The sequence below is a fragment of the Melospiza melodia genome, chromosome 3 (genome assembly GCF_035770615.1).
Source record: "Melospiza melodia melodia isolate bMelMel2 chromosome 3, bMelMel2.pri, whole genome shotgun sequence".
Taxonomy (NCBI): Eukaryota; Metazoa; Chordata; class Aves; order Passeriformes; family Passerellidae; genus Melospiza; species Melospiza melodia.
Window position 1 is genome coordinate 32,369,333 of NC_086196.1, and position 23,527 is coordinate 32,392,859.

Below are 23,527 nucleotides of genomic sequence, written 5' to 3' on the forward strand. Positions count from 1 at the left end.
TAATGCTATGTTATGTAACATTTTTTTGTGAATAAAATTGCTTTTCTAAAAAAGACTGGAGGAAAAATACTTACATTTTTATTCAATTTGTCAGTCTTATGGATTTCCCTGAAGCTGGCTGAAATTTCCCCTCTGCAGTGTTTAGTATTGCCTATTTTGTTGTTCTTGTAGAATAAGGAAGGGAGACATTCCTATTTAATTTAGTGAGAAAAATTCCAGCAATATTTTTAGATTTCTTTGTAGATACAAACTCATATTTGGATCTGTTACTGTTTTAACTTGGCAGTTTGTAGTTTAGCATTTTACAGTAAAATGGTTCATCTTATTTAAAATTCAAACAACTGTTGTTTTAGTGAGATGTTGTTCAGATAAATTCAGGAAATGCAAAGAGCTCTTTAAGAAAATGTATTTCCTTGCAGTTACATGAGTTGTCTCATTTAGGCAGTAAATGAAAATGATTTCTTACATCCTGCAGGTTGTCTCTGGTACATCTTTGATATCTTTTGTGTCTGAAACAAGGAAAGTAGGTGCCTTATGTTTAAAAAGTTGAACCCAGCAGTTTAACAGCATTTGCAAATTTAGTTTGTGGGATTTTTTAATATCAGAAGCTATCTCAGATGAATTTTAACTCATATTAAAACTCATTAATTCATTTTAACTTAAATACATCTGTATTATCAGTTCTCTGAAAAAGTAAAATAAGATTAAGAAAACACGAAATGAGACTAAAATAGGTTTGAAAGTGACACTGCAGTCTTTGATTCTTCAAAACATATGTGAAGAAGAGGTTTTAAAGGTTGGTTTTGTAAGATCCCGGATAGCCTTTTACAAATATTGTAGGATATCTTTTGTGACATCCTTTTTTAAAATATCTTCCAGATCTGTTTAACAGCTTCCATGATTTAGCAAGTGCAAGAATAATGTAGTGGTTATATAATCTGGTAATTGAGAATTCCTGCTGACAATTGTTACTATGCCCAAGGGTTGGTTAGGAAGATCTTACTATGCTTGGTTTTTTATATGCCATTATTTAATCATATCTTTTTTATATGTCACTATTTAGTCATATCATTTACAGAGGTAAAGAAATAACTCTTTAAATTTAATCTCAGAGCATTTGAGAACTCCAGGACTTTGCTAGAAAGTTTTGTTTATACTTGCCTTAGAGGTAGAGTTGTTCTGAAAGTACAAAATACACTATTGGAATTTTTATAGGCAATATCAACCAAAATTTAGACACCTGGTTTCTTGATAGTCAGAGTGAATCTGGTAATTGCTGGTAGTATTTCAGTTAGTAATGAGAGACCTTTATTTTTAGAAGAGCTTATTTTATTCTAGTGGAGTATTTTAAGCATAAGTATTGTTTATTTGTTTATTTGTATTAATTTAAGCTTTACACAGAGGAAATTTTGTAATAAAGGATATTTCTGAAACATTTAATCAGCTGTTCCTCTTGGAAAATGAACGGTTTCCTTGTTTTCATTTTAATTGTTTTGAATCTTTAGAAATGTTCTTCCATTAATTTTTAATGTATATTGAACTTTGCATTATTACTTGTGCAAATATAGTTAAATAGATTATGATCATTGTATCTTTTTCTATTTGCTCAGGGTTTTTTTTTAAGTTATGACTTTCATGATATGCTGTTGCTTGGTATGTTAGCCTTTCAGGGTTCTCCAGTCTTGACTATAATTGTTATTCATCTGTTAGGTCTTTAAAGCTTTACATTTACTTACTAGTAGTATCTTTGTAATAAACACTGCAAAACAGTGTTATTCTGTTGCACCTCAGAATAATGTACTTCAAGTAATAGAGAGGAGATCTTGAAATGAGTAGTTGAGGCCTTTTTTTGAACTTTTTTTTTTTTTATTAATTCAGAGGGAGGAATTGTTTAATGTGATCTGCCTTAAAAAAGGCTTTGGATTAAGTTAGGACATGTCAAGTAAAAATAAATAGCATGATAGCAGTTGAAATGTAAGACAACACATTTTAAAGTAATATAAATAACAGGTTAAATGGCAATTCAAAGTTTTTATTTATGCAATGGGTCAAAGCCTGTTACATAGCATTGGGAGAGTTCTAGTTTGCTTCATTAGAATAGCACACTCCAATGTTAATTTCACCTTAGATTTATTGGAGAAAACAGAAAAAATGTGAAGTTGTGATACGCATTGTTATGGCACACCTGTTCAACAGCTGTTGTGTTACACTTTGATTGCATAACTTAAGGGAAAACATCTGAAAAACAAGTTTTTAGAATTCAGAAAAACTTAGCTGAAAACTTTTTTGTTTCCTTTCCAATTAATGTTGATTGTGTAGAGCATTGTCATTTAGCCAGAGAGAGAGGATATGCTCAACCTTCTTTTTATTTTACCTGTATCCAAAGGGCAGGATTTTTCATACTTGCCTGATGGATTTAGCAATAACTTTTCTCTGGAACCGATAACTGCCTGTCTTTGGACTTAATCTTGTTCCAAAGCCATATTATTTGTTAGGTTTTTAGCTTGGTTTCCTAATAGAGTTTATACAGCTATGAGCCTGTCCATTGGGGTTTTTTGGGTTTTCAACCTGTTGTCCAGTTTTGGACAGAAAAATTGACATCTCAGAGGTATTAATTTCCTACAATTTTTTGTGTCATTGGTGCTTGCATGAAAGAGTGAGCCTTGAAAGAACATGCTTTTGTAGCAATACTACTGAAGGGAAATATAGGGATATGGGGACGTGGGATATTAGCTGCTAAACTAAATACTTAGTAATATTGATCCCTTTCAGAACTAGAATGCTTTTACCTGCTGTGAAAACACAGTTCCACATCTGATTTTCTGTACTCTGAAGGGCTTGTACACTTACATTTATATTTTTTCTTTTGCCAGGTCATGGGTGCAAATTAAATTTTGAAGCAATAGTTGAAAATTTAATAGAATTGGAATTAGTATGGCACATTTAATTTTTGAGTTTTGTTTCTTTTTTTTGCTTTAGCTTATAAACTTAAATAATTATTCAGTCAATACATTGTAATTAGCGGGGATCACATTTACCAATTCTTTGCTTAAATATGGATTAAATTCCTCCTGTATCTGGGACAATGAAACTCTTATTTATCCAGGATAAGATCAGTTCTGATATATGAAGGAAGATGGTCTTATTACAGCATGATTTATGATAAAATGTTGGTGGAATTTTCTTCATATGTCCTACACTACTTAAGACACGTGTGGTTTTGTAAATGCCATATCCCCTTTTCTGGCAAGTTACCTTTTACCTTCCATCCTTCTCCCTACCCTTGCTACCATCACTTCATTTGTTATGATTTAGTTATATTTATATGACACTACTAGATACTATGGCTCATTAGGTAAAACTTCTGCATGGCAAAACTCATCTTAAGAAATTCAGTCAGAAAAATACTGAACACTCCCATTAGATTGTGTTTCTTTCCCCCAGGAAATTTATATGTTCCTTATGATTAACAGAGCTACCAAAATATGTCAATGCTTTTTTTATACCTGAGAGCTACTTGTGCTTATCTTATGAAAGTCCAGTCTGTACAGTACATTTGTGAAGTGTTCACTACTGAATTTCAAGTAAGTAAACAACAAAAAATGAGATTGGAGTTTTCAACATGCTTCTTTTAGATTTTATACACCAGAGATGATTTGTCTGTAATGTCTTTGTTCACTGTGCTTTAAGAAGTAATTCATTTTGTCAGATGGTCAGGTTTATTTGACTTGATCTTATTTTCACTAACATACTCAAGAATTGTTGCAGGTTTTTGGTGTTATGTCTTTTAAATTGCTATAATACAATGAGCATAATATCAAGCACAGTAAACATTTTGGATACAATTTATAGAGCATGTATAACCAAATAAATAATTTAAATTTAAAACAATGTAATTCCAGTGTTTTTAAAGAGAAGGACTGATGAAGTTAGAACTCTATACTTGTTGCAATGAAATTTGTCTAAATACATTTGAAGGGAGTATATATCTTATATCTGTCTATTGGACAATATAATCAGAATTGCAAATTAGATATCTCTACAAATTATTTACTAAATATTCTGGTTTTGTATGTGCCCAGTCCTGCAAAGATCAGGTTTTCTTCAGTCACTTACCTGCGCATAGCAAGACAGACATTTAGCAGAGTGGGCAGAGTAATTCCTTGAAGAAGCTTTTTGTTGGTATTACTGGCAGTGCAAAACTGGATGATCTTTACCTGCTTCAGTTTATGATACTTAGGGAAGGAAGCTCCTATTAAGATGTGATGGGGAGTGTCCAGTGATTTATTAATCACTCTATTTGTACCCAGTTTGGGTTCACTCGGGTCAATTAGCACAGCTTTGTCAGCAGATAAAACTTTCTTCTGCTAGAATGGTTTTTACATGAGTGTTTGTTTTTAGTTTGAGTGCTTTCTTGTTCACTTGCATGATGGGATACAGTAATTGTTGTCGTGGCTAACTGTTGTTTCTGTGTCTTTCTTCCCAGATTACTGGCAGTATTCAGGCTGTCCAAGATGCAATAGTACAAAAGGATCAAAGGCTTTCCAAAGCAATGGTTCGCTCTGGCTCATTGCATGTCACCATGTTTGTGATGCATTTATCCAGTGAAGAAGAAATTAGCATGTAGGTATTTGGTGTAAATTAAGTATATACTAGTATTTTTGCTTAGTTGAGTATATACTAGTATTAAGTGTTCATAAAGAGACTAGCAGGGTTAACAGACACTTTTTTCTGCCATACACCACCCTAATTTACTAGGGTTATTGAGCATTTAATTCATTTTGACTTTAAAATGCTAGTCTTAATATTAGCCATTTTCATAACTTATAAACTCTGAACAAAGTATGTGTTTTTCCTACTGTGTGCTGAACTTGCACACATAGATCTCATGTTTGCTTAAGGAATTCTTTTAAAATAATGTTTTGATATAGGGGACAGGGGAATTAAAAATCTGTTGAAGTGCAGATTGCTCATTAGAAAGTGAAAATCCAAGGTAGAATGCAGGAACCATTTGGTAGTCAAGGGCATGCTTCTAATAAGTAGAAGTATTTTGGCTGAAAGCATATGACACACCTAAAAATAATGAATGATCAGGATATCTAAATCAGTTGCCTTGTTTTTCCATGCTTGTTTTCTTTAAATGCTATATCCTTGAGATCTCTATACTCCTACCTGTCTTCTACTGTGAAGTTGCAAATTTGTCAGCATCAACAGTCTGATCTAAGGGGAGAGAAACAGCCAGGATCAGAGAATAAAAAGGCAAGCAAGGGATACTAGGTCTGGTAGATTCCCTCTCCTCTCCATGTGCCTGGTTAATGAATAAACTGTGATAGCACCTGAAAATTCGTGAGAGCAACCACCAGCTGTTTATGTGAGATTTTTTTAAAAGGATTTGAAGCAAACTTTAAAAAAAGGGAGCATGGGATAGTACTTCAAAGCACACGTGCCTCTTCATGAGTATTTTATAAGAGTCCAAAAGTGTATACCAAAACAAATATTCTCCAATTCAGGATATTCTGCTACTCTGTGAGCCCCTTCTCAGCTTTCACTGTCTGAATGCCACTGAAGCACTGACTTACAGAGTTCTTCTCTGCCTCTCCCAGCAGAACTCTGCAGTCCAGGCACTCAGAACTGTCCTCTAGTCAGCAGCAGCTTCCTCAGAGATTCACCCCTTTCCTGGCCAGATGCCTCCTATAGGTTTCTAGCTCAGCTATCCTCAGGTATTCTAGATTGCATGTTCTTTTTAATGAGATTTAAAAAAAATTCATAACTGATGGGTTTTTTAAATCTTCTGGAAGATCTGCTGGGAGTAAAATGCTGAATTTGCCGCCTTCTTGCTTCACCAATTTTTGTTACCAGGTTAATGGAAAGAAACCAAGATCCAGGCTGGCAAACAAACCTGTGTGTAATGTAGGGGGAGAGTAATCTCTCAAACAAAGTGCAGCTAGTCAACGGGGCATCTGAGAGTTCACAGATCCTTAGGTTTGGATCCATTGAGTTACTTAGATATCTACAGTTTTTCAACTGTGTTTGCACAATAGTGCCTCTGTCTATACAGAAATGAAATGTGTTGAATGCTATTTGAAGTCAAATGCGTGATAAGAATGTGCTAAACATAACATTCAATTCAGCACAAAGCCCTTTGTATGCTATTTTAGTACATACAGCTTTCACCCTGAAAATGGAACATCTGTATTCTAGGCCACTCTTTCTAAGGGAATCCAGACCTGCAATTCCCGTGTGAGTTTCCTAACTGACTGTGGTCTGGCCTTCTTGAATACACTATACATCTCTTTTTGTAGGACTGTATGAAATCAAGAGTGTGAAATTTTGAATCTAGAAAGAAAACAAGCAATCAAGACTCATGACAGCACTCCCTTCAAGCCAGGAAGTTCTACTCTATGCTAACTGTGCATAGTCATGGGATCAGGTGCTAGAAATCAGGATGCCTGCCTTTGCAGTAAATGCCTAATTATGAGATTATAGTGTCAAGGTTTTCTTGCTTATTTTCTGTCAAAGACTCTGTAAATCTCACCTTTGCATTACAAGTAACAGGAATGGCAGAATTGAGTTTGGCTTTTTTTGTGAGATTGCTTTTTCTAACAAGTGATCAAAATTGAAACTCAGAAATTTCTAAAAAGAAACTTTGTGAGTTTTAAGGACTACAATATTTATGTTACAACAATACAGAAAGAGAACAGGCATTGCTTCTATAATTCTAGCTTGTGTTCACTTAGAATATGCTGTTTAATTATTTTTTTAATTTCCTTTTTGACTTTAGATCAAAGTGCTTGTAAACTTTTTGGGTATCTCTGTGGATTAGTTGCACTGAGCATAATTACCAGTTGGCATTGTAAATACTATTTGATATGGAATAACAAGAAAATACCACTGTTGTGTTTTTAGCTATTGACTCAGTGGAAATGTTTGTCCGTGGACATTATTCTTAGAAAGCAATTGTTAGATGTTATGAAGTGGTTGATAGAATACAAAAGGCAAGATAGCTAGAGTGAGATGACAGCTATTTTTCTACATATTTTAGTGTTTGTAAGATTATAAATAAAAGAAGAAGTAGAACTAGATCTTCAATGCCACAGTGCTAAACTGAAAGCACAGTGCACTGTGTGGATTGACCTTTCATGGAACTCATTGGGTGGACTTGGGCTGGTCAGTGAGTTCTGCAGCAGACCCTACAGTATGGAAATATAAATCTTTGTTCAGCTAAAGAACAGAGCTTTCCATGGACTTTCTTTGGACTAGTTCTCTTATATAAAAACTCCAGAGATGGATTTTAGATACATTCATGAATCGATACTTAAAAGTCCTCTGCAAGCTTCAACTTAATTTGACTCAGTGTATTTGAAATATCTGTACTTGTTTTGGACCAATTTTTAGGTTGATGTTGGTAAATAAATCTATGCCTGCTTACATGTAAAGTAATCTGACAGGCAGAACCAATATTAGATGGTGTTTTTGAAAGATCTTGAAATACAGCACATAAGGAAGACACAGGAACAGGCTTGTCTAATAGTGATTGGAGGGTAGGTAAGTGACAGAGACTATACCTACAGTAAAATATCTTGAACAAGGAACATTGGTGTTTAAAATGGTTACAAAGGAGCTAAAGCACTTCTAGCTTATAGATTAAAGCCCTCTGAAAAGACTACAAGAGGACTCTATCAGTGAAGGATATTCTGTTATGTAATCAACCTTCATGTGTTTCTTAACTTACCCTAGGTTCCAGTGAAGCACAGTTCACATCGAGTCCACCTTGTTAAACACAATGAGAATGTGTAGAGATTCTTGGAATTGTAAAGGCTTCAATGAGATAGTTTAACCTACCATAGAAATCGGTGATTGCTTTCATCCAGCTAGGACAGAAAAGTAAACATACCTCTTTTGAGCATTTCTAACCTATTACTGCCATCTAGCGTTTATAAAATCTGCATCGATTTGGGGAAAAGATTACATTCAGGTTAATTGAATAGAATTTAAACTGTGAGATGTGAGAAATCTTTTAGAAAACACTAAAATGTTTATGTGAGGTTTTTTTTTTTAGAATTTAAATCACTTTTAGTTCAGGTCAAAACAATTATTTCATGTAATTGTACATGCACTTGATGTGGCTAGTTAAGATGATTATTAAAAGGTTTCTACCGTTATTGCAGTTATATTGTGCATGTCTCTTAGCTCTTACAGAAAGTAAATGTAAATTGAGATTATACTTCTTTTAATAACAGTTCTCCATAGCTTAATTGTAATTTCCATATAATTTTATCATTATATATGTAATGTAACATCTGCTTATAATTTAACTAACACTGTTGTAACTTTGACTGAAGAAGAATCTTAGTTCAACTGACATACCAGGACAGGAAAAAAATTAATTTAAGAATAGAAAACAAAATGCTTCTAAGTAATCATCTTTTTTAAATGGGATTCACAAAGTAATAGGGACACTGTCATGTTAGTGTCTGGATACCTTGAGGACTGAGATAAACTCTTTTAGGAATTGCACCCACTGCTAAGTCTGCCTTTATTATTTGTTTGGTTTTACAGCACAGTGTATGAACCACTTTACCTTTATAAAAAGGTGGTAATAATAATAACAGCAACAACTACTGTATTGATAGAAATTAGTGCAAAAGTACTGCAGTAGATAATAAATTGGTACTAAAAAATCTTTGTTATATTTATTGATATAATGATTAATAGCAATATTAACAGCAGAAATATATTTGACATTGGTCTTTTCTTTCAACAGAGCAGTTGGTGCTCTTTCAGACAGCAAGGTTTTTGTAGATGATCTCCTGAAAGGAAAAAGAGTGGATTTGTCTTTTCAAGGAATTGATCACTTCAGAAATCAAGTTGGATTTGTGAATTTGGCAGAAAATGATCATACAGCACTACTTAAGGAAATAGCAGGTACAACTTGTCAATCTAGTTTAAGTGTTTTAAAGACTTCTCAACAACCTGAATGAGAATGGAGCACAAAGATAAGTTTGTGCTAATTTAGTCAATATTAATTTACCTTTAACAACCGTAAATGCTACATAATTATATTTCCTAGCCTACTTTGCATATTTCAAAATTATGTTAATGAATTACAGACAGTATTGTTCTCTGATAACTTTTTATTCAGTATATGTAAAATACATAATGCAAATTTGTAAATGGGATGTAAAGACTCCATGCTACCTTGTTTTGGTCCCTTTTTTATCTGCCTATGAGTCTATACTTAAACTATGTTGTTTACAGATATTTAATAAAAATTCTCAAAGAACAGTACTGTCTGTAATTCATTGGTGTCCTTTAAAACTATCCCAGCAATTCCAACTATTCCTTGGAAAGATTCTTTAAAAGAGTTTTTCAGTATTGATGAATTATCTTTTGTGTTCTGAGGAATGTGAGGTCACACCATTTTTAATAGAGCAATAACCCATTTTGCAGAGTAGCAAGGACTGCTGCTGTCACACTACCTCTTTGCAGTCCAGTACTGAGGGAAAAATTGAAAAAGTCTTTATTAATACAGTCTTTCCTCTAGCAATTCATTAGTTTCATTTCTGAAGTGCAGCTGGTTTGACCTTTTACAAAGACCTCAGTTGAATTTATTAAGGAATCCCTGATTTGCTACTTCAAGATTATGTATGACTTCTGCTATGTTCTAAGGTGAATTTTGATTTCATGTTGTTATTTTGTGTTGTACATTAATGAAGGAGAAATGTTGAAAACATAGTCAATAGAAAATAGATGAAGTTAAATTAGCTTCCAAATGGTAGGAAAACATTTAGTTCCATAAATTATATAAGAGAAATTGTTTGATAATAACATCTGAACGTGGTCATTGCATGTCTGCTAATACCAGGGTGGATGTAGGTTTGCCAGAGATGGAAGTCCAGGAAAAGCAGAGCTAATGTGAATCTTCTGTTCTAATTTCCTATTTATTTCCCAAAAATCCATTAAAAGATGTTAGCATCATTTAATTATCTACCAGGAATAGTGCTAAACAGTTCTGACAGAGGTTTGAGGAGTACTTTAATAACTCTTTGTAAAAGTCTTTTTAGAAATTGTGCACTTACAGTGATGTATACAATTACAGGACATTTTGAAAAACCTTTTTTTTCTGCTTTGCTGCACCACAGAATATTTGAAGGACTGTTGAGGTTTAGTCCCAGCTGGCAGCTCGGTCCCTCACAGCCACTCACTCACTCTTCCCCAGCCATTTTGGGAGAGAGAGTCGGAAGATTAAAAAGTGAGAACACTTGTGGGTTGACATAAAGACAGTTTAATAGGGAAAGTGAACACCATGCACTCAAGCAGAGCAAAACAAGGAATTCATTCACCATTTCCCATGGGCAGGCACTAATTCAGCCCTTCAATGATTCAGCAGGGCTCCATCACTAAGAGTGATTTGAGAAGACAAATGCCATCTTCCTTCCTTCTTCTTTCCCCAGCACTATATATGCTGAGGGTGATACCACACAGAATGGAATATCTCATTTGGGCTCAGCTGTGTCCCCTCCCACCTCCTTGTGCACCTCCAGCTGCTTGCTGGAGAGGTGAGCTGAGAAACAGGAAAGGTCTTGGCTCTGTGCAAGTGCTGCTCAGTAGTAACCAAGACATCCCTGAACTAACAAACCTTTGTTCAGCAGAAATCCCAAAAATAACCCTATACTAGGTACTATGAAGAAAGTACTCATTCAAAACCAGCGCAAATACTAATTTGGAAAAAGTAATGAAGCGCTTGGTTTTTAGTTTGATAACTACATTGTAAATGCTGCTTGAAGCTGATAAAAGTGAATAAGTGAATCCTGGTTTTTTACCTACAGGATTTACAGATGTTGATTTTATGGATTAGATGCGTGTTATGGTCTGACCATGAGAGGGAGCTTGTCTTTCACAAAGAGAAAAATTACTCTTCTGTTTTTACATACAAATATTTCTTTTGCTTTTGGTCCTTTGTTTTTAAGAAATGTTGATTTGTTGTCTTAAATATTTTAATTCAGTTAGGATTGCGCTGTAGTACAACAGTCAGGCTGACATGCAGTACAACTGACTTAGTAATTTTCTTTTACTTTAGTTGTCTATAAATGGCATTTAGTCGAATCTCTTTGAATTGATTTCCTAGCAGTCAACACTAGAGAGTGAGATAAATGGAAAGCAACTCACATCTTCTCTAGATATATTACAGCTTTACTTGAGCATAAACTTACATTGCCACCATACCAAAGCAATCTGACCCCTTGTGCAGCCACATGGAGAATTCAGCTGTGGTAAAATGAACATTTTTACCTTTGCCAGCTAATTTTTAGCCTATTTAGCTTGCCCGTGAAGTTTACTGTATAGCTGCATAACTGTTGGCAGAAGAGATAGGAGCAGTGGCAGGCATGGGGCTGGAGAGGAGCAGTCTATTCTGACAAGGATGATAGTTTAAAGCTCATCAATGATGAGTTTCTTTAAAAATTGTGAATACACACATTTAGCATCCATTTGAGGGTGAATTGCATTGCCCTCCCTTCAGGCAGCCTAGGGAAATAGTTTAATTCAGTTAATTTAGTTCACTTTAGTTACAGATGGCTGAAGCTATGACAAATGAATTTTGCCTCTTGTCAGTTGTTCTTAGGTCATTTCACATGGTGAAAAAATTGGGAACTCAAAGGTATTGTAATTTTCCATTAGAACAACTGATTTGTGCAAAGTGAGCAAAAAGGTGACAGTCCAAATTGCTGTTGTTTAGTTAGGTGGGACTGGAAGTATTCTGTGAAATGATGAAATGATTCTCTGAAATGATGAAATGATTCTCTAAAATCATACTGAAAATGAAGACAGCAAATGCTTTTAGATTTTAATCTACATTCTTTTTCGTATTGTGCTGCCTAACACTGAATTACAATAGCTCTGATAAATAGCTCACTAAAATGAAGCAATATGCTTTCTGTGGTTTAAAAGAAGGTGGTATCACTCCCTTCTTTTTGTGGTCATAACAAACTTGTAGGAAGCATTAGAATGGCTTGAAGCCAGTATAAGAAGAAAGTTATATTAGGAAGTTCTACTTATGTTTCTTTTTCAGTTTAAGACTTCAGCATCACATTGTCACTGTCTTGCAAGGCTTAGCTTATGTACTGACATTGCTAGGCTCAGCTGCTCCATGGATCCTATTTTATGAATGAGCTCATCTTTCTTATGAATATGTGTGTGGTGATAGAGAGAAACAGAACAGCCCATACATACTCCTGATAAGTGCTTGAAATATCAGTAGGGCGTACTGATACATGGCAGTAGTCTGGGACAGCTCACTGAAGAAAAGTCAAATTAATACACAACCAAAGAGCAGTGGAGGAACTACTGGGAAACTGGCTTGACTCTGGCTTACCTTTTGGCCCATCTCTTAAAAAACTCTTGGAATTTAATAATTTTAGCAGGGCTTAACCTGATCGTTTTAATGGTAAGTTATCTATGCTCAACTTTTCTTCATTTCCAAGTGTAAAGTCAAAAAAATCAGTAAAAAGACAGAATACTGTTTCTAAATTATAAACCTTTTAGTTGAAGGGACATGGTTTTGAGACAAGCAGAAATTAATAGTCTGGAAGTAAACCTACATATGTAGCATGTTTCTGTATGTGATGAAGTCTTTGGAAAGAAGATGGCCATTTGTATTATAGAATATGGCTTAAGAAGCAATTTTACTATGAATTGTTCTGTATTGATCTAGCTGTTGGATTTTTGAGCTTTTCCCATGTAAAGTGGTTCTGAGTAAGCTTCATATATCACATTTCCATTCTAATTATAGAGAAAGAGTTGTCTAATGGATTCAGCTGCATCCAGTGTAAGAGGCAGATGACATTCAGTAATTTTGACATTATAAAAATGAGGTTCAAAATGATATTACAGAGTACTTCAAACTGCATGAAAGGCAGTCTAAAAGCTGTCCAAAAATTTGTTCCAGGAAGTCATTGAGCTTGTAAAAATAGCTTTACCATTTCTAGGGTATACTTTGAAGCTGCAAATATCAGTCAGCCTGAGGCTAATAAAAGAAAATATAGATTTTGTTTGATTTTTCAGTCTAAGTCGTAATGATTATACTAGAGGAAAGATGGAGGATACTTATTTGTCAAGACGCCTGGGCACTGTTTATTTTTCTCATCACTGGCCTCCAATTTCTTTTAGTTTAGGTAATCTGCATCATAAACTTTAACTTTTGTGTATTTGCCAGTCAACAAATCCACTTTTATGCTGTCTCACAAGCCTAGAACTTTCTCTTGCCCACAGCATCCATGTATCCTTCCCAGTTGCTTTTAAATCCCTTTTTGTAACCACTTCTTCAAAGAGCTTCATGGATATTAATAGCATTACATTATCTTGTAACCTTCCTGTACTCTCAGGAAAGCATTTCTCTTTATTTCTTTGTTTTCCCCTCCCCTTAGTCAGATTTCATTCTATTTTTTCATTGTTTTTGAAGAAGGAAACATTGTGTTAATTATGTTCATAAGTTACCTTAACTAGTAACATGTCTGTACATGTCAAATTCTACAAGAACGGGGCTATCTGTAGTCCCAGCAAGCCCAGTGTTTGAGTCTGTGATGTTTAATATGTCTGTGCCATGACAAAGGTGTGTGAGAAATCCAATGCCCCTGAGAATATGTGTAGACACACACCTACACACAAGTAAAACTGTTAAGTTTAAAACTGCAGTATCTCTCTCTACGTGCCGTTCTCTTCTGACCCAGGTTTTCATTGTTTTTTTCTTGATTGGAATTGCCAGATATGAAAGAGGATTTTGGAAGGGTAAATCAAACAGATACCAAACAAAGCTATTTCACACAGAACAAAGACAGGCAGGCCAGTGGTTCTGTTCAGCAGGATAAAGTGCAGGTGCCCAGCTGTCCCACCCAATTCCCACACAGTCACAGCACTGTCTGATCAGTCTGCCCTGCTGACATCCCTGGGTTCATCCCTGGATCAGAGGCACACTGGCAAACCTCTGCTCTGATACTAAGCTCTTCCCAGAGTTAGGAGGGGATACCTGGAGAGGTGCAGATCTTCATCAGCACAGATTCTAATTGCAGTGTCAGATAAGACTGCATGGCCTAAGATGTGATGGCAGGAAAAAAAAGGAGTTTTCAGAGGAGGAAAAAAAGACTGCTATGCACAAGACCGAGTCAGAACATCACATGGTAATGTAAACCTGGCTCTGATAAGATTTACCCTTTGCTGGAATATCAACATCAATGGGTCCCCAAATTGTGCTGTTCAGAGAACAGATACAGGAGCCAGAAAGCTCAGCGGGGATTTAGTGTAAATTTAGAAGTGTCTCTGACAGACAAACTGTAAAATAATACAAGTAGGTCAGCTGTACTTGTGTTGTTTGCTTCCCGGTGTGATGCTGTTTCTTCCAGGTATCAGAAAAAGGACTGTTGAACTATCAGGCAAAAAAAATAATATATTTAAATGAACATACATTGTTTTGTTAGGGGCTGATTAAATCTATGTGATAAGATTGATAATTTGCCCCCTATTTTTATTTTAGTTTGATTGTATAAGTGAGCTAGACTTACACCTGGTGAAAAACTGGAAGTTGTACTTGCAAAGAAATAAAAAGCTTAAGGTTTTTCTCTTTTTCAGCAATAGAAATACTGTATTTCCCAGTATTATTTTTACCATAGATTTTTTCAATTTTATCTAAACCTTTTTTCAAACAGAAATTTTTTATGTTGAAAGTATTTAATCTAAATAAAACCATGGAACACAATTCAGAAGTTGCACTGAAATTTATTTCCAAGACATTAAACATTACATTGGGCAGATGAGTTGAAAAATAGTAAACTAGGTCAGTATTGTTGAGTTGTTTTGACCTAGACTTTATAAACACAGATAAAAGTAGGAAAAAGAACATTCAAAGTAGGAAATTAGCTCAGAAGGCAACAGTGAACGTTTAAAACCCAAGCAAAAATCATCAGCACACCTATTATGTTCTCTAATGCTGGCATGTAAATCCAGTGCCGAAACTTAGAGCTTTCACTTCCAAATTTCCTTTGGTCTGAGTTTACACAAATAGAGATAATAGAATTAACACAGAATACTGGTTCTGAGTTGAGAATTCTGTTACACACTCAGTTTTCCTGAAGTTTCCCACACTTCTAGTGAGAGTGACTCCTGAACAGTACTAATGTTGAGTTTCTATTTTGATAGCAAAATCAGACTGCATCAACAGCTTTCTAATTGCCATTATTTAACTGCAAATATTTCACATGAAATATATCCATGTTCACATGAAATAATATAAAGCTCTGAAGAAATAATATGTACCTTTGAAATTAAGTAGAAATCTTCCTGCCTTTTAGTACTTATCATCTTGTTTCTTTCACGTGAAGAACCTGTGACTAGCATTACATTTGAAAGCACATTTTAAGGATTATGTTATGTAATTTATGTATTTATGCAATTTTCTCCTCCTGTCAGAAACTATGAAAAAGATATTTCAAGAAAAGGGGATCATGGCAGGAGAAGAAAGGGCTTTTAAACCACATCTGACCTTCATGAAGTTGTCAAAATCAACAGAGCTACGTAAGCAGGTGAGCTCACATTTCACATAGCTCAGCAGCAATCCAGAGAGTTTAATGTGGAGATGGACAATGTTGTTTATGCTGCAGCATCATATTTGCTATGTTATAACCAGCTGAAGAGGTAAGACTAATGCTGGGTTTTTAAAGAAATAATTAATGTATGTGCCGTATAAACCGTCCTGTCCTGTAATTTACCACTCTTGATATTCTCGGTGCAGTAATATCATGGTCTGTTTTCTGCTGGGAAATTAGGCGAGACCGAAGGATGAAAGTACTTGTTCAAAGTTGCAGAACTCCCATTAGGGGGTCGATTGTATGCAGGCAATTTGTTTGCTGAGTTTTGTTACTGTATAGGAGAAAATGAGCAAATAAACAGTAGAATTTCTGTTTGGATTATGCACAGTAGGCAGTTAGTTCTCTACTGAATATGCTTTGGTGAATTTCAGAGTAATGAGGAAAAACTATATTAATAAATGTATATAATATAATTTAATATATCTTCTATATTCTCTCTTGCCAGCAGTTATTTCTTGCCTGTTTATTTGGGGTTTTTTGACAAAATACACGAATACATGAAAATAGGATATAACTGTGGTTAAAATATATAGAAGCAATACTAGTGTACCTTTTTTTTTATTTCATACTAATTTAACTGTAGTACTGTATTATTTAACACAAGGTATACGTCCATACATTTTTTTACTGACATTGTGTAGAATGTCTTATGTGTTTCTTTAACATTGACTAGGAAAATAATTTTCAGAAAAAATATTTTAAGTAAGAATTAAAGTACATAGAACTAATCTTTTAAGTTGATTTTTCCTTAATAGTGGCTTAAAGTTAATAATTAAACTTTAAAGTTTAATTAGAAATATCTCTAAAAATGCTGAGGGTGCACATTTTAATTAAGTAGTATTTTGAAATAAGTAGAAATAAGATAGTGAGATTCGAGATACTTCAAGAAAATTTGAGCATATGTGTACTTGTTCTGAAATAGAAATAACGACTTAGCCACAGGATGCAGGTGATATATGATAGATATTAAATTTTTAAACTCACAGAAGCTTTTGCTTGAAATGACAGTTGATCTTCTAGAATATCAGCTGTTCAGTGATCTAACTGGTTAAAAGATCTGAGACAATCAGGGTGGGATTTTTGCTATTCTGTATTTTTTCTGTTTTTTGGCTGGCTGGTTGTTTCATTTACATTTATCTACTTTCCATGAAATATTAGCCAGGATACATCCTTTCTGTGTTCTGATATTTACTGCTGCTGACAGAACCAGGTCAATGTCATTCCAAATCATCTTCCTGAGCCCTCTATAATGCTGGATTAATGCATATGATCTACTGCATAGAAAGATACTATGTATTAAAATTCTGTACATTTTTCTCTGTCAATTCAGTGTGAGGCATAAGCATAAGTCTTTACTATATTTTTTTCTTTCATTGTGTTCCTGTACTTAGATAGTTTCATGCATTTACAGAAAACAGTAAAAAAATATGTATCATAAAAGGAATACTTATTTGGCAGTACATTTTAATACGATGTCTAATTGCATTTTCAGATCTTGCAACAATATGAAAAGCAAGAAAAGGGAAGTGGATGAAGGTTACATGAGCAAGCTTATAAAAGAGCAAATAGTACTGAAGTGGTTGAGTATAGTTCTCAGCCGTAGCTTTATATAACTGTATTAATTTATTTTTTAAATGTAAGCTTCCTTATTTGAAACAATATTCTGTTAAGTCGCCCTCCTCTCATTGACATCCAAATTCCACCAAAGTTTTATTTTGGGGGGAAAAAATCTGGTTTTTAAACCTTAATATAACTGTAGTAATTTTGAAATGTATATATTCTGTAGAGATTTTAACTTTTCCAGAGTTAAAAATTGTATTTACAAAGCAGAGTTTGAGAATTCAGAACTAGTAACGATCTCAAGCAATCAGGTTTTCACTTTGAAGGCATATCGTTAAGCTAACAATGGTAAATCTAAAAAACTTGGAAACAGATATTAATAAAGGATGGAAGTGTGAAATAAAGTCGATTAGGAAAGAACTATCTGGTTAACTGTATCCCCTTCAGCTTCTCAAATTAAAGGACTTATTTACCTACTCAGAAGTGGGACCAACTTGTTCTTCATGCATAGTCGGATATTTCTCAGATTAGATGTGCCACTGAACACTTCCCTAAAAACAGGAGGTATAGTGTGCTCCTATTTTTTCTTGCATATGTATACATAAAATAATGTGTTCAGTAAAGATCCTTTACATGACAAGAGAAGTGAAAGGGAATCCTCCCTTTGTGGTATTAATCCTCAAATGTTAATAATAGAAAATGGAACAGAAAATGTGAATTTTTCTCCTAAATTCCTAGATTTGTATTTTTGCACTTATACCCATGAGGCATAGTCACGTAATATGCATGATACAACTGTATCATACAGAACCTTAAAGAAGAGAACAGTTCTCAGTAAAACTAAGGTACTTCTATTTATCAGTCCCCACTGAATCTGACCCACCAGCATTCTTTTTATAACTAACCTCTGGGATCTCTGGCATTTGGACAGAAAAGCTGGTTTAAGAAAAGCCACAGAGCCATTAAATCCCTCTGCATTGCCTCTATGTCAGTGGTTTGTATTGTGACAAGTGTTAATTGTTGGCACAAGAGTCTGAGCCACATATTTATTTGGAATCTTTTATGCTGATCCTAAAATGGCTGAAACCATCACTTTGGCACAATATGAAACAATAAACACGTTCCTTTCATAGTCTTCTAAGTCCAGTAGAAATGTGTTGTGATTTTTCTGCAGTATATTTTTTTAATCTGAAGTTCCAGCAACAGGGACAGAAAATTGACAAACTGAGTGACCCAACAGCTGTAAAAGGTTCTTAAAATTCTTCCTATTCATAGACTCACGTGAGGCACCATATTGCAGGGATATGTAAGTACTTGGTTTAAACAAGAAGAAGAAGAAAGGACATAACTACAGTTTTGTTACAAGCTAAATGTCCTGTGAGGTGTCATGTCATAGTGATAATTTTTTAAAGTCCCAGACTCTCCATGGTAGATAGGGTGCAGTCTATGTATTTGCACAAAGCCTTGCTACAGGACTGAGGCTGCAGAAGGCAAGATCTCTTTAGACATGAACTCTTCCAAGTCCACCTGGGGATCGTCAAGGTCTATGGAAAGAAACTTTTCCACAACAGACTTGCATTTTTCCATCCTATCACATTTTGAAGGATGATCAAGACGTTTGATTGGTTTTCCATTGCGAATCAGTTCTGATACTTCCACTCCTCTTTCAATGATTTTGGCTGGCATTCCTGCTAATGCAGCAATATTGGCAGCATGACTAATGGTGGACATGCCCTGTTTGATCTGGTAGAAAAATATCAACTCCTCTCCATCCTGATGGGTCTCCATGGTCAGGTACTCCAGAAGAGGTGTGTCAGGCAGGAGTTCTAGCTGCATTAAACTGTGAAAATTAGTGGAGACAAAGACCTGTGGACACTGTGTTCCTTGTCTGATCCAGCACCTCAGGACAGCAGCCAGAAGGGACAGGCCATCCAATGTATTGGTGCCTTTACCAAACTCATCAATAAGTACCAGGGACCTCTCTGTGGCATTGTTTACAGCCTTGGCAACCTGGTTAAGATCAATCATGAATGTGGAGAGCCCTACAGAAACTGATTCCCTGCTGTGGATTCTTGTGTAAATCCCATCAATTACTCCAATCTCTGCCTCTGCTGCAGGGACGTAACTGCCGATGAGAGCCATGTACACTATAAGACCTACCTGCTTTAAGTAAACACTCTTTCCAGAGGAGTTGGGCCCTGTGATGATCTTTATTCGTCTGGTAGCCTCACCGCTGTCCACAGGATTGGCCACGAAAGTCTTTGCACATAGTTCCATGAGGGGATGTCTCCCGTCCTTGATGTGGAAGCCGTGGCGGTGAGTGAAGCGGGGCCGGCAATAGCCGTTCTCCCGGGCCGTCGCTGCCAAGGCTAGCAGCACATCCAGGTGTGCAGTGTACTCAATCACGCTGTTAAGTACTTCAGACTTCTCCAGGATCCTTGTCTGCAGCTGGTGCATGATGAGTGTTTCCTGGTCTCTGATCTCACAGTGCAAGTCACCCAGCAGGCTGTCTAGCTCCTTGGTCCGGGCACTTCTGTAGTGCAGTTTATCCTCTGACAAGAACATGAAGTCCAAGCCTTCAATTTCGAAGTCAGTCTTATCCACCATATTTGGCAGGCGTGGAATGGAGAGGAGGAACCCAATCAAAGGAATGTAGATGACAGCACAGGAGGGAATTTGATTGTCCAAAGTCTCCAGTTCTTTTCGTGCCACTTCTGTAAGGAAGTCTGACAGTCCCATCAGCTTTCGTTTCTTCTCATCAATCGTGGCATCTACATTGGCTCTAACAGTGAAGCGGTTCTCGGAGAGGCTGCCTTCAAAGTCTACCACTTTGCTGATCAGGTTAGCAATGTAGTGCAGGTCATCAGTGAAGACATGTGAAATAGTCTGAAAAAGTTCAATAGTGTTGGGCAGAGAACGACACGTGTCTCTAAGGCACACTGCATTGTACGCTGTCTTATACAGTGCTTGCCAGTCACTAACTTTTGTGTTGGAAAGAGTCATTCTCTTTAAAATAAGAGGCACATTTTTAATATTCTTGAGGCAGTTTTGAAGAGTGAGGACTGTTTCATGGTTCTGAGCTAGCAGGAAGAAGTTGATAACATCCAGCCGTTTGTTCAGCTCTGTCAGGTTCCGGGTAGGTCGTGTGAGCCACAACCTCAGCAGTTTTTCTCCCCATTTGCATCTGCAACGGTTTAAAATTCCAAATAAGCTAAATCCTTCTTTTAGTCCACTGGATAGCTTGTACACAGAAGGATGGATATCACTTTTAAATATCTGAAGGACACAGTAAGTGTCTTGGTCCATATTCACAGTATCTGACAGCACAAATTTTTTAAAAGCCAAAATAGGAACTGCTATACTGCTGTCTTCGAGTTCAACTCCAACCCTTCTTCTGTCTAGAAACTTAAGAAGCCCCCCTAAGGTTCGTATCATGAGTGGACTCTCAAAAGGGATGATTGAGGACAAATAGAGAATTTTCTCTGTGGCAGTCATATGAGATGGAATAAATGGAAATTGCCTAGACAGGATCCGTTGCTTGCTGACTTCTAGACCAAAATCTATGTTGGGAAACAAGACAACTTCTGGTTTTCCTATGTCTTTATCACCCGCAGTAGCTGTTAGGTTGGTCAGGAATTTAGCAATATTCTGGTCCTGTTTTGCACTGGTCACTATGCATTGAGGGTTAAGTTCCCCAATCACTTTTTGCAGTAGCTTGAGGTCTTCACTATCAGGTATGTCAGGCATGAAGTAGACTGAGCAGTCTTCTGTATCATAGTAAGTAATTGCAAGCTGCCCTGCATACCACAGAACAGACATATGTGTCTCCGAGCTCTCTTGCTCCTCTTGCTCAGGCCCAAGTGTCGGTGGCAAGACACAGCTCGTGGCTGATGTGGCACTCATCTGTTGGCAAGAGGTATTTTTATTCACAACTCATGCAAAAGGTCCTGAGAAGTAACTTTAATTGACAACAGGAAGTCAACAGATAGTCACTCTTCCAACCCTGGAGAATCTAAGATGCTACCAGGAATTAACTACAAATGTTCAAGTGACACGGCCAGTAACTACAGCCACTTCCAAGGAAGGAGTAACAGAGCTAACTACCAGCAATAGTTTTATAGTTTTTCTTTGTATCCTTTATTTTTTTTTTAAGTCTATGTAGACCCAAGTACCCATAAATACAGTAACATGCACGGATATGTATATCCATGCACAAAATCACCCTCCCTCAGAAGTTCGTGACACGCACCTGCACTGACCGTGGCTTCTCTCAGCAGTGCAGCCCCACAGCCTGGCCCTCATTTCAGGGTCGCAGCCCCATATTTATGCTGCAGCATCACGGACATACCACTCCTGTCAGCACCTCACTTCCAATCCTCTCCCCCTTCTCTGCTCGCTACTCACCCTCCTCACACAGACGGGCAGCTCGTCTCAGGGGCTGCGCCTCCCTGCAGCCCAAAGGCGTTGTGCTGTTTCTTTTCCCTTTGCCTTCCTCTCGGCGCTCCGTCGTGAGGGCCCGTCAGGGGCCCGGACCCGCCTCTGCCGCCGGGCCGCGCCCACAGCGGCCCTGGCCCGGCCTTGTCCCGGCTGGCGGCGGGGGACGCGCTGCAGGGAGTGACCCTCGGGCCGCCGGCCGGCCCCGCTTGGAGGAGCGCTCAGTGCTGTGCTGGGCTGTGGGCTCTGGCACACGGAGCCCCGAGCTGCTTGCGTCCCTGCTACCTGCGCTGTCACCCCTGGAGCCTTCCTGCCCCCGGTCCCAAGGCTGACTGTGGCAGTAGCTACTGGGACTGCATGGGGTTCAACTGCTGGGATAGCTGGCTGCACCTTCCCAGAGACACGGGCAGGAAAACCAGACATTGCAGGGCTGCCAAAAGCATTCTCCTGGTGCTCTGGCAGTCCTGCAAGTGCCATGCCTCTCCAGGCCCATGCTACTCAGCCGTGTCCTTTACAGGCATCATCCCTTAAGTGCTTCCTCGAGAGGCATATGTCTTCCTCCTCCCCTTCCAGCACCAAATGCTTCGAGTACTCTTGTTTCTCACCCTCCCCCATTACAACTTATTATCAGCATCTGTACTATTCCCATGTGGTAACAACTTTTCTCTTGCATCTCTACTGCTTCAGACTCTTTCAGTTAAGAAATGAGCCGTGACCTTCCCATGCGCCTGCATTCTTCATCCTTTCACATCTCACTGCAAGCTGCGCTCCAGGAATTGTTCCAGTTACTAAAAATATCATAGTTTTCCCATGGCTGCTTTTCCAAATACCTTTCAGTAGTGCATAACAAGAACAACTCAATTCCTGAGCATTCAACATTTGATTCACACTTTAGCAACCTGTCTTAGACAAGCAACCTCCCAATCTCTTGTAAATGTTATTTTTTTATTGGAGCATGAAGTTGTCATTTTTATGTTTATTTCATTTCATTCCAGAAGAACTCAGGGCTTCACATTTTGACAAGTGTTCTCCTCGCTGAGAACACTTTTTATTACTAATTGATGTCTAACTGAATTTCCTAGAACTGTCAGCCAAAAAGCAAGGAATGATGATTTAGTGTCAGAATAACTTTAGCACATAAGGACTAGTCTAGCCATAGAATATAAAATGTTAAGTAATTACTGTGAGGATGGAATAAATGTAGACTTCCACAGAGATTTAGACTCCGAAATTTCCATTTCTTGAAATGAAAAGCATCCACCACTAGATGTCATCATTTCAGGGATTAAGGAAATTAAAAGACATTTGACCTTCTCTAAAGTAGACTTTACTTTTCACATTGATGAGCTGCCGAGAAACCACAGGCAAACCAGGACTTTGCAGCTGCTGGGGATGTAAAGCTGAGGGTCCAGGAGGTTGGCAGGTTGACTGTGCAAATGCAGGGGGCGTGTGTAGGAGGAGAAGTTGGGGAAAAACACAAAAGAGGAGGGGACGGTGCAGGCTGCAAAAGGGGCCAGTCCTGTTTAAAATGAGGCTGGTGGGCGCACCTGTGCAGCTGATTGCCAGGGGCAAATGTCTGTATCCTCCCCAAACTGTGCATGTGGGAGTGCAGGTGTTCACTGCCAAACCTCAAGCTGGGCCAGCAGCAAGTGGGAGACCTGTGGGCTCAGTGAGAGGCTGGCAATCTGGGCAAGGGTGCTGGGAGACAGAGGGGCCATGACGATGCTTCAGGAATGCACAGACGTGAACACGGAGAGAAAGTCCTTTGGTCCCTGCCAGGAGTGACCTGCACTTGTGTCTCCTGTGAGCCCCATGTGCAGGTGCTGGTGAAGGCAGTGGCATCCATGTCCTTTGAGCAGGGGTATATGTCTCTAGAGGTGAAAGCAGCAGGTACA

At 37.3% G+C, this 23,527-nt stretch overlaps 2 protein-coding genes across 4 annotated transcripts in view; one reads left to right on the forward strand and one right to left on the reverse strand.

The window, feature by feature from the left end:
• AKAP7 (A-kinase anchoring protein 7) overlaps positions 1-23,527 on the forward strand; it is an 80,313-nt gene that overhangs the window by 6,563 nt on the left and 50,223 nt on the right. For all 3 annotated transcript variants that reach the window (XR_010027099.1, XM_063151188.1, XM_063151189.1), the window contains exons 4-6: positions 4,487-4,623; positions 8,765-8,925; positions 15,460-15,572. Coding sequence is in view for 2 of the 3 variants with exons in the window: in XM_063151188.1 (XP_063007258.1) it covers positions 4,487-4,623; positions 8,765-8,925; positions 15,460-15,572 (411 nt within the window). In the remaining variant the exon portion in view is untranslated. The remainder of the gene's footprint in view (positions 1-4,486; positions 4,624-8,764; positions 8,926-15,459; positions 15,573-23,527) is intronic.
• MSH5 (mutS homolog 5) lies at positions 17,101-21,691 on the reverse strand. Its single transcript, XM_063151187.1, has 2 exons — positions 21,603-21,691; positions 17,101-21,101 (listed from the first exon to the last, which is right to left on the reverse strand). Exon 2 carries the CDS (start codon positions 21,099-21,101, stop codon positions 18,666-18,668), a length of 2,436 nt encoding a protein of 811 aa, XP_063007257.1. The 5' UTR covers positions 21,603-21,691; the 3' UTR covers positions 17,101-18,665.

Coding starts and splice junctions, on each gene's coding strand:
- MSH5 (XM_063151187.1), bottom strand. CDS start 21,101: ATGAGTGCCACATCAGCCACGAGCTGTGTCTTGCCACCGACACTTGGG.